Source organism: Scyliorhinus torazame, chromosome 11, assembly GCF_047496885.1.
Source record: "Scyliorhinus torazame isolate Kashiwa2021f chromosome 11, sScyTor2.1, whole genome shotgun sequence".
Taxonomy (NCBI): domain Eukaryota; kingdom Metazoa; phylum Chordata; class Chondrichthyes; order Carcharhiniformes; family Scyliorhinidae; genus Scyliorhinus; species Scyliorhinus torazame.
Window position 1 is genome coordinate 164,078,303 of NC_092717.1, and position 16,246 is coordinate 164,094,548.

Sequence of the window (16,246 nt, forward strand, 5' to 3'; positions counted from 1 at the left end):
AACCCATTTTTTGTAGGGATAACAATATTGAAGAATGTGGCCTGGAAATGTATTTTGCTGTTGACATGGAAATTTTAGGAAAAGTTACCTCCCATGAACTGAAACAAGGAGGATCAAACATCTTAGTAACAGAGGAAAATAAAGAAGAATACATTGGGTAAAGCAATTTTTAAATACGAAACACATTTGTCACGATATTGTAAAAGTTCTTGTGTCTGCTTGAAGCTTCTGTCAATTCTTGTCATTAAATATACTTTAACGCACAACAACAACAACAGCAGCGAAAGCCGTCCTGGAGAAACAAGTAACAACACCAACACCATTCTCGTATTGCCCTCTCTATATTGGACATAACTACTGTAATTGTTCCTCCGGCACCCAAATGTATATATACCTCCCCAGTTTCCCCCCCCCCCCCCCCCCCCTATTTATTGGTTAAACGTAATATTGCTAACTGTACAGAGTTGCTGTTTTTGAGCTGGGGTACAATATCCTACCAGTTTTTAAAATATATATTTCATTCTGTGTACATAACTGTAAATATACTATGTTCAAAAACCCAATAAAAAACATTTTATTAAAAAAAATACCAACTTTTAATTTTAAAATGAAACTGCCAACATAAACTTGTTAAATTGTAATACACACTTGTATCAGTAGCAGCCCTGTAACACTTCAGTTCTGCATCTTCTGAGTCTTCAGCCTCTATGGCACAGAAATTCCTATTCGCTAACATGTATTTCTCTGCATTCTAAATTGTCATATACTTTCCTTTTTAACTAGAAACAATAATAAAATTGCAATATATAAAAACAAGGGCAGAGTTTTTGATTTAGTTCATTTAGTCCCTTGCCCTCAAACTATGCTTCATCTGAAGATGGCACTTAACATGGTTCCCCAATGTGCAAATACATCAAAAATCATTAAAAGGATTCTTTAATAATCTTGGGATGACCAGCATAGTGCAACATATATGCAACCAAATCAATGATAGCAGCATGCATCATCAACAAGGTGCACTACCACAGCTTGCTAAGGTCCTCAACAAGAACCTCTGAAACCTAGAAAGGCAAGGATGGATTCACATTGGAACACCACCGCATGAAAACTCCCCCCCCCCCCCCCCCCCCCAAAAGGCCAAGCACCATTGTGACTTGGGACTATATTGCCACTCCTTCACTATCGCTGGGCCAAAATCCTGCAACTCCCTCCCTAACAGCACTGTGGTTGTACCTACATCACATGGACTGCAGCAGTTCAAGAAGACAGCTCACTATGTCAAGGGCAATTTGAGGCTGATACTCTCATCCTGTGAATGAATCAAAACAAGTTGCAGAAAAACTAATTAGTTCATGATGTTGTTTTGACATAGAAATATTGGTTAAGAATATAACAAAAATGATTCAATCTAGAGTTCTGTCAATCAACCAATCCTCTATCCATGCCAGCAACTTGCCCCTAACACCATGGGCTCTTATCTGATTGGGCAGCCTCCTGTACTGCACCTTGTCAAAGGCCTTCAGGAAATCCAAATTAATCACGTCCACTGGCTCTCCTTCGTCTAACTTCCTCATTACCTCCTCAAAGAATTCCTATTTTAAAATTTATTTTTTATAAATTTAGAGGACCCAGTTCTTTTTTTCCAATTAAGTGGCAATTTAGTGTGGCCAATCCACCTACCCAGCACATCGGTTTGTGGGAGTGAGACCCACGCTGACACAGAGAATGTGGAAACTCCACACGGACAGTGGCCCAGGGCCATGAGGCTGCAGTGCTTACCACTGCACCACCGTGCCGCCCCCTTCTCAACGAATGCTAACGGATTTGTCAGGCATGACCTCCCCTTGACGAAGCCCTGCTGATCAGCCCTCTTTTACCATGCACTTCTAAGTACTCCACAATCTCATCCTTAATAACAGACTCTAAAATCTTACCAACGACTGAAGTCAGGCTAACTGGCCTATAATTTCCCGTCTTCTGCCTCCCTCCCTTCTTAAACAGGGGTGTTACATTAGCGATTTTCCAGTCCTCTGGGTTCCTCCCTGACTCCAGTAATTCCTAAAATATCACCACCAATGCTTCCACACTCTCCTCAGCTATCTCCTTCTGAAACCTGGGAGTAGTCCATCCGGTCCTGGTGATTTATCCATCTTCAGACCTTTCAGCTTCCCCAGCACCTTCTCCTAAGTGATGGCCATTACTTTGCCCCCGACTCTCTTGAAGTTCTGGTATGGCACTGGTGTCTTCCACCGTGAAGATTGATGCAAAGTAACTATTCTGAAATTTCTTTGTTCCCCATTACTACTTCTCCAGCCTAATTTTTCAGTGATCCAATGTGCATTTTTGCCTCTCTTAGCTTTCATATATCAGAAAAAAACTCTTGCATCCTTCTTCCTCCCCCCGCCCCCCGTTGCTTTTTTAGTTATCCTCTGCTTGCTTCTGAAGGCTTCCCAATCCTCTGGCTTCCCACTAATCCTCGCCACATTGTATGCTTTTTCTTTTTCTTTTATGCTGTCCCTGATGTCTCTTGTCAGCTATGGTTGCCTCAGACTCTCCTTACCATGTTTTCTCCTCCTAGGGATGAATTTCTGTTGTGCTTCCCGAATAGCTCCCCAAAACCCTTGTCATTGCTGTTCCATTGTATTCCTGCTAGGATCTCCTTCCAATCAACTCTGGTCAGCTCATCCCTCATGTCTTTGTAGTTACCTTTATTCCCGTAACAGCCTCCCCGAACAGGCGCCGGAATGTGGCGACTAGGGGCTTTTCACAGTAACTTCATTGAAGCCTACTTGTGACAATAAGCGATTTATTTATTTATTATTTCAATTGTAATATCGTTACATCTGATTCCAGCTTCTCTCTTTCAAACTGCAGAGAGATTTGTACCATATTGCCCCTTAAGGGTTCCTTCACCTTAAGTTCCCTAAACAAGTCTGCCTCGTTACACATCACCAAATCCAGAATTGTGGTTCCTTAGTAGGCTGTACCACAAGCTGCTCCAAAGAAAATCTTGTAAACCTTCCATGAATTCCTTTTCTTGGGATCCACTTGGGATTTTTCCAGTCCACCTGCACTTTGAAGTCCCCATGATTATTGTAATATTGCCTTCCTTGTATGCCTTTTCTATTTCCTGATTTATTTTCTGCCCCACATCCTGACTACTGCTGGGGGCCTGTACATAACTCCCATCAGGGTCTTTTTACCTTTGCGATTCCTCAACTCTATCCACAGAGATTCTATGCCTTCTGATACTATGTTGCTATCGATTTAACTTCATTCCTTACTAACAATGCAACCCCACCCTCATTGCCCACCTGCCTGTCATTTCGAAGGACACATACCCTTGTACATTTAGATCCCAGCCCTGATTCCCTTGCAGCCACATCTCTGTGATGCCCACAACATCGTACATCTAAATTTCCATACAACTATTGTTCTCCACTTAATACATTTAATAGAGTAAGAAGTCTTATGACACCAGGTTAAAGTCCAACAGGTTTGTTTCAAATACTAGCTTTCGGAGCACTGCTCCTTCCTCAGATGAATGAAAAGGTATGTTCCAGAGACGTATATATAGATAAATTCAAAGATGCAAGACATGCTTAGATGCGAGCATTTGCAGGTGATTAAGTCTTTACAGAACCAGAGATAGGGGTAACCCCAGGTTAAAGAGGTGTGAATTGTATCAAACCAGGACAGTTGATAGGATTTTGCAGGCCAGATGGTGGGGGATGAATGTAATGCGACATGAATCCCAGGTGCCGGTTGAGGCCACACTCGTGTGCGGAACTTGGTTATACGTTTCTGCTCGGCGATTCTGCGTTGTCACGCATCCTGAACGCCCCCTTGGAGAACGCTTACCCGGAGATCAGAGGCTGAATGCCCTTGACTGCTGAAGTGTTCCCCGACTGGAAGGGAACATTCCTGCCTGTTGATTGTCGTGCGATGTCCGTTCATCCGTTGTCGCGGCATCTGCATGGTCTCGCCAATGTACCACGCTTCGGGACATCCTGTCCTGCAGCGTATGAGGTAGACAACGTTGGCCAAGTCGCACGAGTATGTACCGCGTACCTGGTGGGTGGTGTTCTCATGTGTAATGGTGGTACCCATGTCGATGATCTGGCACGTCTTGCAGAGATTGCCATGGCAGGGTTGTGTGGTGTCATGGTCGCTGTTCTGAAGGCTGGGTTTGCTGCAAACAATGGTTTGAGGTTGCGCGGTTGTTTGAAGCAAGTAGTGGGGATGACCGTGGCAAGATGTTCATCTTCATTGATGACGTGTTGAAGGCTGCGAAGAAGATGTTGTAGTTTCTCCGCTCCGGGAAAGTACTGGACGACGAAGGGTACTCTGTCGGTTGGGTCCTGTGTTTGTCTTCTGAGGAGGTCGGTGCATTTTTTTTGCTGTGGCTCGTTGAAACTGTCGATCGATGAGTCGAGCGTCATATCCCATTCGTACGAGGGCATCTTGCAGCGTCTGTAGATGTCTGTTACGCTCCTCCTCGTCTGAGCAGATCCTGTGTATACAGAGGGCTTGTCCATAGGGCTTCTTTAATGTGTTTAGAGTGGAAGTTGGAGAAGTAGAGCATTCTTAGGTTATCCGTGGGCTTGCGGTAAAGTGAAGTGCTGAGGTGACCGTCCTTGATGGAGATGAGTGTGTCCAAGAATGCAACTGATTTTGGAGAGTAGTCCATGGTGAGTCTGATGGTGGGATGGAATTTATTGATGTCATTGTGTAGTCGTTTCAGTGATTCTTAGCCGTGGGTCCAAAAGAAAAAAATGTCATCGATGCATCTGGTGTATAACATCGGTTGAAGGTCCTGTGCAGTGAGGAGGTCTTGTTCAAACTTGTGCATGAAGGTGTTGGCATATTGAGGTGCGAATTTGGTCCCCATGGCTGTTCCATGTGTCTGGGTGAAGAACTTGTTGTTGAAGGTGGAGACGTTGTGATCCAGAATGAAGCGGATGAGTTGCAGAATTGCGTCTGGAGATTGGCAGTTGTCGGTGTTGAGTACTGAGGCTGTTGCAGCAATGCCGTCGTCATGGAGTATGCTGGTGTAGAGTGCGGAGACGTCCATTGTGACGAGGAATGTTCCTGGTTCAACTGGTCCATGGGTGCTGAGTTTCTGTAGGAAGTCCATCGTGTCGCGACATGCAGACGCTGCGACAACGAATGACCGGACATCGCGCGACAATCACCAGGCAGGAATGTTCCCTTCCAGTCGGGGAACACTTCAGCAGTCAAGGGCATTCAGCCTCTGATCTCCGGATAAGCGTTCTCCAAGGTGGCCTTCAGGACGCGCGATAACGCAGAATCGCCGAGCAGAAACTTATAGCCAAGTTTCGCACACATGAGTGCGGCCTCAACCGGGATCTGGGATTCATGGGCGGGATTCTCCGCAAACTGGCGCGATGTCCTCTACCCGGCGCCAAAAACGGCGCGGATCACTCCGGCGTCGGGCCACCCCAAAGGTGCGGAGGTTTCCGCACCTTTAGAGGCCAAGCCCTCACCTTGCGGGGCTAGGCCCGCGCCAGAGTGGTTTCCGCTCCGCCGGCTGGCGGGAAAGGCCTTTGGCGCCACGCCAGCCGGCGCCGAAAGGACTTCGCTGACATCATCCCCGCGCATGGGGAGGGGGTCTCTTCCGTCTCCGCCATAGTGAAGACCATGGCGAAGGCGGAAGAAAAAGAGTGCCCCCATGGCACAGGCCCGCTCGCCGATCGGTGGGCCCTGATCGCGGGCCAGGCCACGTGGGGGCACCCCCCGCAGCCAGATCGCCCCGCGCCTCCACCAGCACCCCGGAGCCCACTCACGCCGCCTGCTCCCACCGGTAAGGTTGGTGGTTTAATCCACGCCGGCTGGAGAGGGTTGACAGCGGCGGGACTTCGGCCCATCGCGGGCCGGAGAATCGCCGGGGGTGGGCCCGCCGACCGGCGTGATTCCCGCTGACCGGCGCGGCGTGATTCCCGCCCCCGCCGAATCTCTGGTGGCGGAGAATTCGGGACATGGCGGGGGCGGGATTCACGCCAGCCTCCGGCGATTCTCCGACCCGGTGGGGGGCCGGAGAATCGCGCCCCATGTCTTTTTGTTTTCCCAAAAATATACTTTATTCATAAAATCTCTAATAAACATTACAGAACATTTTGAATTGTCTTGACTGTACATTTCCATCAAAGCTACACATTCACTTGACTTTATTCCATTCAATTGGGATAACGTTACACACATATCCCTCTTTACGTTACAATTCTGCCTTAAATATTTACATCGTCATGTTTCTTTTATACATTGGAGTGTTAATGACCCAGACCGAGGGGTTTTACACTATTACCCACCCCTCGGTGTACATTTGCTGGTAAGACCTTACACAGTGGTCTTTCCCCATTGCGCCTTGGCGGCAGCTGCCCCAAGCTTGAGTGCGTCCCTCAGCACGTAGTCCTGGACCTTGGAATGTGCCAGTCTGCAACACTCGGTCGAGGACAATTCTTTGCACTCGAAGATCAGCAAGTTTCGGGCAGACCAAAGAGCGTCTTTCACCAAGTTGATGACCTTCCAGCAGCAGCTGATGTTTGTCTCGGTGTGTGTCCCTGGAAACAGTCCGTAGAGCACAGAGTCCTGTGTCAGAGCTGCTCGGGATGAACCTTGACAAATACCACTGCATCTCTCTCCAGACCTTCTTTGCAAAGGCACATTCCACAAGGAGGTGGGTGACCGTCTCATTTCCCCCACAGCCACTCCGAGGGCTGCGTGCAACGGCGCTGAGCCTTCGGGTGTACATGAAGAATCTGACGGGGAGGGCCCTTCTCACCACCAGCCAAGCTAGGTCTTGGTGCTTGTTTGAAAGTTCTGGAGATGAGGCTTTCTGCCAGATGACTCTGACAGTCTGCTCAGGGAACCATCCAACGTCCTCCACAGTCTCCTTTTCCCTGAGGGCCTCGAGGACATTACATGCTGACCACTGCTTCATTGCCTTGTGGTCAAAGGTGTTTTTCTTCAAGAATTTTTCCACGCGGGACAGGTGGTACGGCACGGTCCAACTACTTGGAGCGTTCCGCGGCACTGAGGCCAGGCCCATCCTTCGTAACACCGGGGACAGGTAGAACCTCAGTCTGTAGTGACACTTGGTGTTTGCATACCGGGGGTCCACGCACAGCTTGATGCAGCTGCACACAAAGGTGGCCATCAGGATAAGGGAGACGTTGGGTACGTTTTTCCCTCCCTTCTCCAGAGGTTTGTACATGGTGTCCCTTCGGACATGGTCCATCTTGGATTTCCAGATGAATTTGAAGATGGCCCGGGTGACTGCTGCGGCGCAGGGTCGGGTAATGGGCCAGACCTGTGCTACGTACAGTAACACCGAGAGTACCTCACACCTGGGATTCATGTCGTATTGCATTCATCGTCCACCACCTGGCCTGGGCTTTCGAAATCCTACCAACTGTCCTGGCTTGAGACAATTCACACCTCTTTAACCTGGGGTTACCCCTAGCTCTGGATCTGTAAAGACTTGATTAACTGCAAATGCTCGCATTCCAAGCATTGTCTTGCATCTTTGAATTTGTCTATATATATGTTTCTGGAACATTCCTCTTCATTCACCTGAGGAAGGAGCAGTGCTCCAAAAGCTAGTGTTTGAAACAAACCTGTTGGACTTTAACCTGGTGTTGTAAGACTTCTTACTGTGCTCTCCCCAGTCCAAAGCCGGCATCACCACATCACATTTAATAGAGTCAGAATTCCCATGCTTAGTCATTTGATTTTGGCATATTGCTCAATTGTGCTATCCAGCGAATGCAGCTTTGCTTTATGTTGTAGTTTAGAGTAATTGTTTGAACAGTACAATGTGCATATTTACTTTAAACCATGATCTCTGCCCTTGCAGTCTCATGGCAGAATGGCGATTTTCTCGTGGGGTGGAAGAACAGACCAGAGCTTTTTTGGATGGCTTCAATGAGGTAGTACCTCTACAGTGGCTCCAGTACTTTGATGAAAAAGAGCTAGAGGTGAGCGTGTTACTATTATTTTTTTTCCCCAAATAATAAAATAATAAAAAATAACTTAATTTATTAAAGAGTAATAGAACTTTCCATGTAGCTAGTGTTACTCGCCCATATACATTACCTGCCTGGCCCATTTTATAAGAGGGAATCCTTGCTTTAATTTGTCATACAATGCTTCACTTCAAGCTTTGCTCTGTTAAATGTCATTCATCATGAATCTGCCCATTTCACCAGTCCGTATCCTCTTGGAATCTGTTACCATCCTCCTAATTGCTTAGCATATCTCTTCAGTTTTGAACCATTCACACATTTTGAAAATATGCCCAGTATACCAACATCATTAATAGGGAACAAAAGGAGCAGTGTCCTAATACCGACCGATCGGGAAACACCACTATATACTTGCCTCCAGTTGGAAAAACGATTGCTCACCACAATGTTCTGCTTTCTGTCCCTTAGCCAATTTTAGATCCAAGTGCTAGTTCAATGGGCTTTTACAAGCACAAACATACCAATGGTATTTTTAAAAATTCTAACCTCTATTCTACCCATGTGGAACCCCGGACTGAGGGATAGGCAGGCGGCCTACCATTTTTCACTGCTTGTCTGTGATTATCATATGGAAGAAGTGTACATTTGCTCACACCATTCCCTAGTTTCCTGTCTCCCCTCATGTCACTTCTGAACTCATTGCATCCATGAGACCCACCTCTTGCACCCTCTACCCTCTAAACATCTGTACCTAACTTCCCTTTTTGGTCCCAATGTTTGCTGATATTGTTGACAGTTCTCTCTCTTCAGGTACTGTTCTTCTCTCCTTGAAATCTGACATCATCACCACTCAAATGAAACAAACACTTGACCATAGCATCCTTGCAACTACCACCTCACCACCAACCCCTCCTTTTCTACCTGTAGTCTTTGAATGTGTGTCACCTCACAAATTCATTCCCATCTTTTCCAGACTTCCTTGTTTGAGTCCCTCCATCGAGTTTCCTCCCACACCACAGTACCAAGATAACTGTCTGCAAATTTTTAACATTTTAGGTGGCAGTGACAAAAAAATTAACTATCTCTCCTTGTCTTGCTTTACCTGTATGCAATCTTTGACATCCTCCTCTAAAACCTCTCCAGCTAGAGTATCTTCAACAATAGTTTATTTTCCCATTTCTACACCTTTATTAGCCCCCAAGGATCTATCCTCTGTCTCCTCATATTTCTCTTCTACTTGTTGCCCTCTGCAACATTATTTGAAAACATAGTGTTAGTTTTCACATGTACGTTGACAACACTCAGTTCTACCTCACCACTACCTTTCTCGAATCCTCCACTTTTTTTAAATGAATCAAACCGCTGGTGCGTAATCAGTATTGGTACAGCAGAAGTGCACACCGGTTAATTATTGGGAAGATTGAAATCATTATCTTTGGTTCCCACTACAAACTCCATTCCTAGCTACAGAATCCGTCCTATTCACTGGCAACTTCCTCAGGCTGAACCACACTGTTTGAATATTGGTGTCAGATATGATTCAAAAATGTACTTCTACATATCTGTGCCATCACTGAGACCTCCTATTAACACCTCAATGATATTGCTCAACACCACCTCTGCCTCTAAACCCTCAAACGTATGTTTGCTATCTTGGAACTTGACTATTCAACATCCCAATGACGGGTCTCCCATATTCTATCCTCCATAAAATTGAAGTTATCCAAAAACTCTTCTGCTTGTCTGCTTAACCGCACCAAGCCCTGTTCACCCATCACCCCTGTGCTTACTGACCGACTGACTCTTGTTTAAGCAACATCTCTATTTTCCTCCTTGATTTCAAATCTGTCCATGTCCTTGCTCCTCCCTAACAATGTCCTTGCTCCTCTTTATCAATTTTCTGCATTCTAACAGTAACTACATTTTAAAAGCACTTAATTGCTGCAAAAGTACTTAATTGCAGCAAAAAGTTTTGGGGCAACATTTTGGAATGAAAGCACTATATGCAAATAATCTATCTCTGTAATCTCCTCCAACTCCATAACCCTCAAGGATGTCTGCACTCCTCTAATTATGGCCTCCGAAACAACATCCGATTTTCATCACTCCCATCATTTAGTAGCTGCGACTTCTTCTGCTCTAAGCTCTGGAATTCCCTCCACTAATCTCTCGCCCACTCGTCCTCCCTTTTATCCTTTAAGGCATTCCTTAAAACTTACCTCTTTGAGCTTTTGCCCATTTCCATTAATATCGCCCGATGTGGCTCGTTGTCAAATCTTGATTTATAATAAATATTCCTTTGAAGTGCTTTGGGTGTTTTATTACATTAAAAGTGTTGTTTATATACAACTTTTTTTTTAAAGCACTTTTTTATTCCCATCGTTCCACTTCAGTGTCTTTCTCCTCCCCTCATTCAGAATCATGTGACAACCCTGATTAACTTAAAATGTACTACCTAAGTTAGGTGTATTAAACCAGTTGCAACAGGTCAAGACACAATTAAATAAGAAAAAAGGAATAAAATTCAGAAGAAAATATATTATGAGCTAAAATAAATTGTGCAATGTGAAAGGATTAATTAATGATCTCATAGTGAAGGCGTCCCTAGGTATAATGTGATTGAGTTTTAAATTCGGTTTGCAGGAGAGAAGAGTGGGTCCAAGACCAGTATATTAAACTTAAATAAGGATAATTTTGTGGGCATGAGAACAAATCTAGCTAAAGTGAACTGACAAATTTGTTTAGGGGATAGGCCAAAAGAGATGCAGTGACAAACCTTTAAAGGGAAACGAGAAAGAAAAATTCCAAAGGAAGGACCCACCATCTGCGGTTAACTAAAGAAGTTAAAGATAGTAGGAAGTTTAAAGAAAAATAATATAATTGTGCAAGGGTGGGTGACAGGACAGAAGATTGCACGGAATATTAAAAAAGCAAAGAATTACTAAAAGAGTAAAAGGAGGGAGAAATTGGAGTACGAGAGAAAGCGAGCTTGAAACTTAAAAACAGATAGTGTTTCTGTCGCTGAACTAAAAAAGAAAAGTTAACAAAGTGAGCATTGGTCCAATATGGGGAGATAATGGAAAATCAGGAGATGATCGATGAATTGAGTATATCTTCAGTATAGATCAGGGGCTGTATTCTCCAAGCTTCCATGCCCAAATCGCATTCGGCGTTGAGGTGGAGAATGGCTGTTTACCGGAAATCAGGACCGGCACCACTGAAGTAATTCTCCGGTCCCCGGAGAATCGCTCGCGCGCGATCTACGCGGCGCAGGTAGGGGGCTATTGTCAGAGGGCCTCCCCCCACCCGCGCAATTCTCCACCTAAAACTGGCCGAGTTCCCGACGCCGTGGTTCTAACCACATATCGGCTGTCGGGAACCTCGGGTGGCGGCTGCGGACTCAGTCCGTGGCCGCCCTGGTGGAGTGGGGCGGGGGAATCGATCATCGGGTTGGGGGGGCCTCATGGATGGCCAGGGGAGCAATCAGGCGGCACGGATCCGTGGGCTCGCGCGACCTCGGTGGGGGGGGGGGGGGGCCTTCATTTCTGATGACAGTACACGGTGCGAGTCCGCCATGTCGCACAGTGCGGCCACTGGAGGCCGCCGTCCTGCGCATGCACAAACTCCCGACCGGAAGTGCGGGACCCCGTATCCGCAGCCAGAGCTAGCCCCCTGCAGGTGGGAGAATCGCTCAGGACTTTCTTGAGGAAGTCATACAAGTAACACCCCAGAAATAGCTGTAAATCAGGAACTGGAAGAGAGGGAGGAACTCAAGAAAACTGCAATCACCAGGGAAATATACTGAACAAATTATTGGAACTGCGAGCTGACAAATGCCTGGGTTCTGATGGAGTTCATCCAGGTCTTAAAATAAGTGTGTCGTGAGACAGTTGATGCGTGGATTTAAATTTTCCAAAATACACTAGATTCAGGGAAGGTTCCATTAGTTTGGAAAATCGCAAATGTAACTCCTTACTTCAAAAAGGGAGGAAGACAGAAAGCCGAAAACTAAAGATCAGTTAGCTTAACATCATATGGAAAATGATGTTTATTAAAGTTGCTTTACTAGGACACTTAAATAAATTCAAGGTGATCAGGCAGAGACAGTGTAGTTTTGTGAGGGGGATATCAGGTTTAACCAATTTATTGGAGTTCTTTGAATAAGTAACGTGCTGTGCATAAAGGGGGATTGGTGGGTGCACTGTACTTGGATTCCCAAAAGGAATTTGATAATGTGGCACATCAAAGGTTGTTGCAGAAAATAAAAGCTCATGGTGTCGGCCTGTAGGGGATAACCTACTGGCATGGACAGAAGATTGTCTAGCTAACAGGAAACAGTGAGTAGCCATAAATGGATCCATTTTCTGGTAGGCAATATGTAACGAATAGTGTACCACAGGGATCAGTTCCGGGGCCTTAATGTTTTGCAAAATGTCAATGATTTGGATGCAGGGACCGAAGGTATGGTTTCTAAGTTTGCTAATGATACAAAGATAGGGAGGAAAGTAAGTTGTGAAGAGAACATGAGTTTACAAGGGGATATCAATAGGTTAAGAACACGGTAACACAGTGGTTAGCACTGTTGCTTCACAACTCCAGGGACCCGGGTTTGATTCCCGGCTTGGGTCATTGTCTGTGAAGAGTCTGCACATTCTCTCTATGTCTGTGTGGGTTTCCTCCCACAAGTCCTGAAAGATGTGCTTGTTAGGTGAATTGGACATTCTGAATTCTCCCTCAGTGTGGGCAGAAAAGTGGAAAATGGTATTCAATCCGGAAAAGGGTGAAGTAGTGCATTCCGGGGAGGGCAAACAAAACAATGGAATACTCAATAAACGGGAAAATCATGAGAGGGGTTGAGGAAGTGAGAAACCTTGGAGTCATGTCCACAAGCCCTTGAAGGTGGCAGGACAGGTGGTCAAGGAGGCATATGGAATGCACTCCTTTATTTGGCAGGATATTGAATACAAGAGCAGGGATGTAATGATGGAACTGTATAAAATGCTGGTTAGGCCACAGTTGGAAGTTTGTGTCCAGTTCTGGTCACTGGATTACATGAAGGAACTAATTTCTGTGGAGAGAGTACAAAGAACAAGAACAAAGAAATGGACAGCACAGGAACAGGCCCTTCCGCCCTCCAATCCCGTGCCCACCATGCTGCCCGACTAAAGTACAATCTTCTACACTTCCTGGGTCCGTATCCCTCTATTCCCATCCTATTCATGTATTTGTCAAGATGCCCCTTAAATGTCACTATCGTCCCTGCTTCCACCACCACCTCCAGTAGCGAGTTCCAGGCACCCACTACCCTCTGCGTAAAAAAACTTGCCTCGTACATCTACTCTAAACCTTGCCCCTCTCACCTTAGACCTATGCCCCTAGTAATTGACCCCTCTACCCCGGGGAAAAGCCTCTGACTATCCACTCTGTCTATGCCCCTCATAATTTTGTAGACCTCTATCAGGTCGCCCCTCAACCTCCTTCGTTCCAGTGAGAACAAACCGAGTTTATTCAACCACTCCTCATAGCTAATGCCCTCCATACCAGGCAACATTCTGGTAAATCTCTTCTGCACCCTCTCTAAAGCCTCCACATCCTTCTGGTAGTGTGGCGACCAGAATTGAACACTATACTCCAAGTGTGGCCTAACTAAGGTTCTATACAGCTGCAACATGACTTGCCAATTCTTATACTCAATGCCCCGGCCAATGAAGGCAAGCATGCCGTATGCCTTCTTGACTACCTTCTCCACCTGTGTTGCCCCTTTCAGTGACCTGTGGACCTGTACTCCTAGATCTCTTTGACTTTCAATACTCTTGAGGGTTCTACCATTCACTGTATATTCCCTACCTGCATTAGACCTTCCAAAATGCATTTCCTCACATTTGTCCGGATTAAACTCCATCTGCCATCTTTCCGCCCAAGTCTCCAAACAATCTAAATCCTGCTGTATCCTCTGACAGTCCTCATCGCTATCCGCAATTCCACCAACCTTTGTGTCGTCTGCAAACTTACTAATCAGACCAGTTACATTTTCCTCCAAATCATTTATATATACTACAAAGAGCAAAGGTCCCAGCACTGATCCCTGTGGAACACCACTGGTCACAGCCCTCCAATTAGAAAAGCATCCTTCCATTGCTACTCTCTGCCTTCTATGACCTAGCCAGTTCTGTATCCACCTTGCCAGCTCACCCCTGATCCCGTGTGACTTCACCTTTTGTACTAGTCTACCATGAGGGACCTTGTCAAAGGCCTTACTGAAGCCCATATAGACAACATCCACTGCCCTACCTGCATCAATCATCTTAGTGACCTCCTCGAAAAACTCTATCAAGTTAGTGAGACACGATCTCCCCTTCACAAAACCATGCTGCCTCTCACTAATACGTCCATTTGCTTCCAAATGGGAGTAGATCGGCCTGTAGTTCCCTGGATTATCCTTGCTACCCTTCTTAAACAGAGGAACAACATTGGCTATTCTCCAGTCCTCCGGGACATCCCCTGAAGACAATGAGGATCCAAAGATTTCTGTCAAGGCCTCAGCAATTTCCTTTCCAGCCTCCTTCAGTATTCTGGGGTAGATCCCATCAGGCCCTGGGGACTTATCTCCCGTAATATTTTTTAAGACACCCAACACCTCGTCTTTTTGGATCTCAATGTGACCCAGGCTATCTACACACCCTTCTCCAGACTCAACATCTACCAATTTCTTCTCTTTGGTGAAAGAAGAGATTTACCAGAATGTTGCCAGGGCTTGAAAATTGCAGTTATTAGGAGAGATTGGATAGGCTAGGGTTATTTTCCTTGGAACAGCGGAGGCTAAGGGGTGATCCAATTGGCTTGTACGAAATTATGAGGGGACCTAGACAAGTAAGGCAGGAAATGCCTTATTCCTCTAGCTGAGGGGTTAATTACCAGGGGGCATAGACTTAAGGTGATTGGTAGAAGGATTAGAGGGAAATGAGGAAAATCTTTTTCACCCAGAGGGTGGTGGGCTTTTAGAATTCACTGCCTAAGTTGGTGGTTGAGGCTGAAACGCTCAACTCATTTAACAGGTACCTGGATCTGCATCTGAAGTGCTTTGACCTGCAAGGCTGCGGACCAGGTGTTGGAAAGTGGGGTTAAAATGAGAGGCTAGTTTCTTTTTAATCTTTTAAGCCAGCACAAACATGATGGGTTGAATGACCTCTTTTTGCGCCGTAATATTTTTATGGTTCTAAAAGGGAACCAATTGTTACCTTGTATTTGGATTTCCAAAATACATTTGTTAAGGTGCCACATAAAAGGTATAACAGTTCATGGTGTTGGAGGGAGAGCATATTAGCATCAAAGGAGGATTGACTCTTCCATTAGAGTTGGAATAATGGGTTGGAATACTGTAATTAGTAGGGTGCACAAGAATCGGTGCTGGTGTCTCAAGTATTTACAATCTATATTAATAAATTAGTTGAAAGGACTGAGTATGTTGTAGCCATATTTGCTGATGATCCAAAAATAAGTGGGAAAGCAAGTTCTGAGGAGGACCTAAAAAATCTGCAAAGGGATATCGGTGGGTAACGCGAGTGGACAATAGTTTCGTGGATGGAGTATAAGATGGGAAAACATGAGATTCTCATTTTGGTAGGAAGAACATAAAAGCAGAACATTATTCAAATGGAAAAAACGGAAGGATGTTGCACTTCCAAGGCATCGGGATGTACTCCTACATAAATGACAAAATGTTAACATGCAGGTAACTGTAAGTAATTAGGAAAGCAAATAAATTGGCCTTTCTTGCAAGGGGGGATGGAATTTACAAGTAGATAAGTCTTGTTATGATTGTAGAAGACAGCGTTGGTGAGACCATACGCAGTACAGATTTCATTTCTTTATTTAAGAAGGGATATACTTGTATTGGAGGCAGTTCAGATAAAGTTCACGAGATTGATTCCTGGGATGAAGAGGAAGGTTGAGCAGTCTATAATCTTTGGGATTTAGAAAAATGTTAAGTTAAGATACATATAAGATTCTGAAGGGTTTGACAGGGTAGGGTGTTGAGAGGATATTTTTCTTTATGGGGTTAATCTAAAATCAGGAGCAAAGTTTCAGAATAAGGGCCGGGATTCTCCCCTAACCGGCGGGGCGCGGGGTCCCGGCGGGATGGAGTAACGGGAACCACTCCGGCGTCGGGCCGCCCCAAAGGTGCGGATTTCTCCGCACCTTTAGGGGTCAAGCCCTCACCTTGAGGGGCTACCCCCACGCCGGAGTGGTTGGCGCGCTGC

At 45.6% G+C, this 16,246-nt stretch overlaps 1 protein-coding gene across 3 annotated transcripts in view; it reads left to right on the plus strand.

The window, feature by feature from the left end:
* LOC140385621 (NEDD4-like E3 ubiquitin-protein ligase WWP1) overlaps positions 1-16,246 on the plus strand; it is a 300,217-nt gene that overhangs the window by 254,951 nt on the left and 29,020 nt on the right. For all 3 annotated transcript variants that reach the window (XM_072467951.1, XM_072467952.1, XM_072467953.1), the window contains 2 exons: positions 17-157; positions 7,877-7,997. In XM_072467951.1, the coding sequence (XP_072324052.1) occupies positions 17-157; positions 7,877-7,997 (262 nt within the window). The remainder of the gene's footprint in view (positions 1-16; positions 158-7,876; positions 7,998-16,246) is intronic.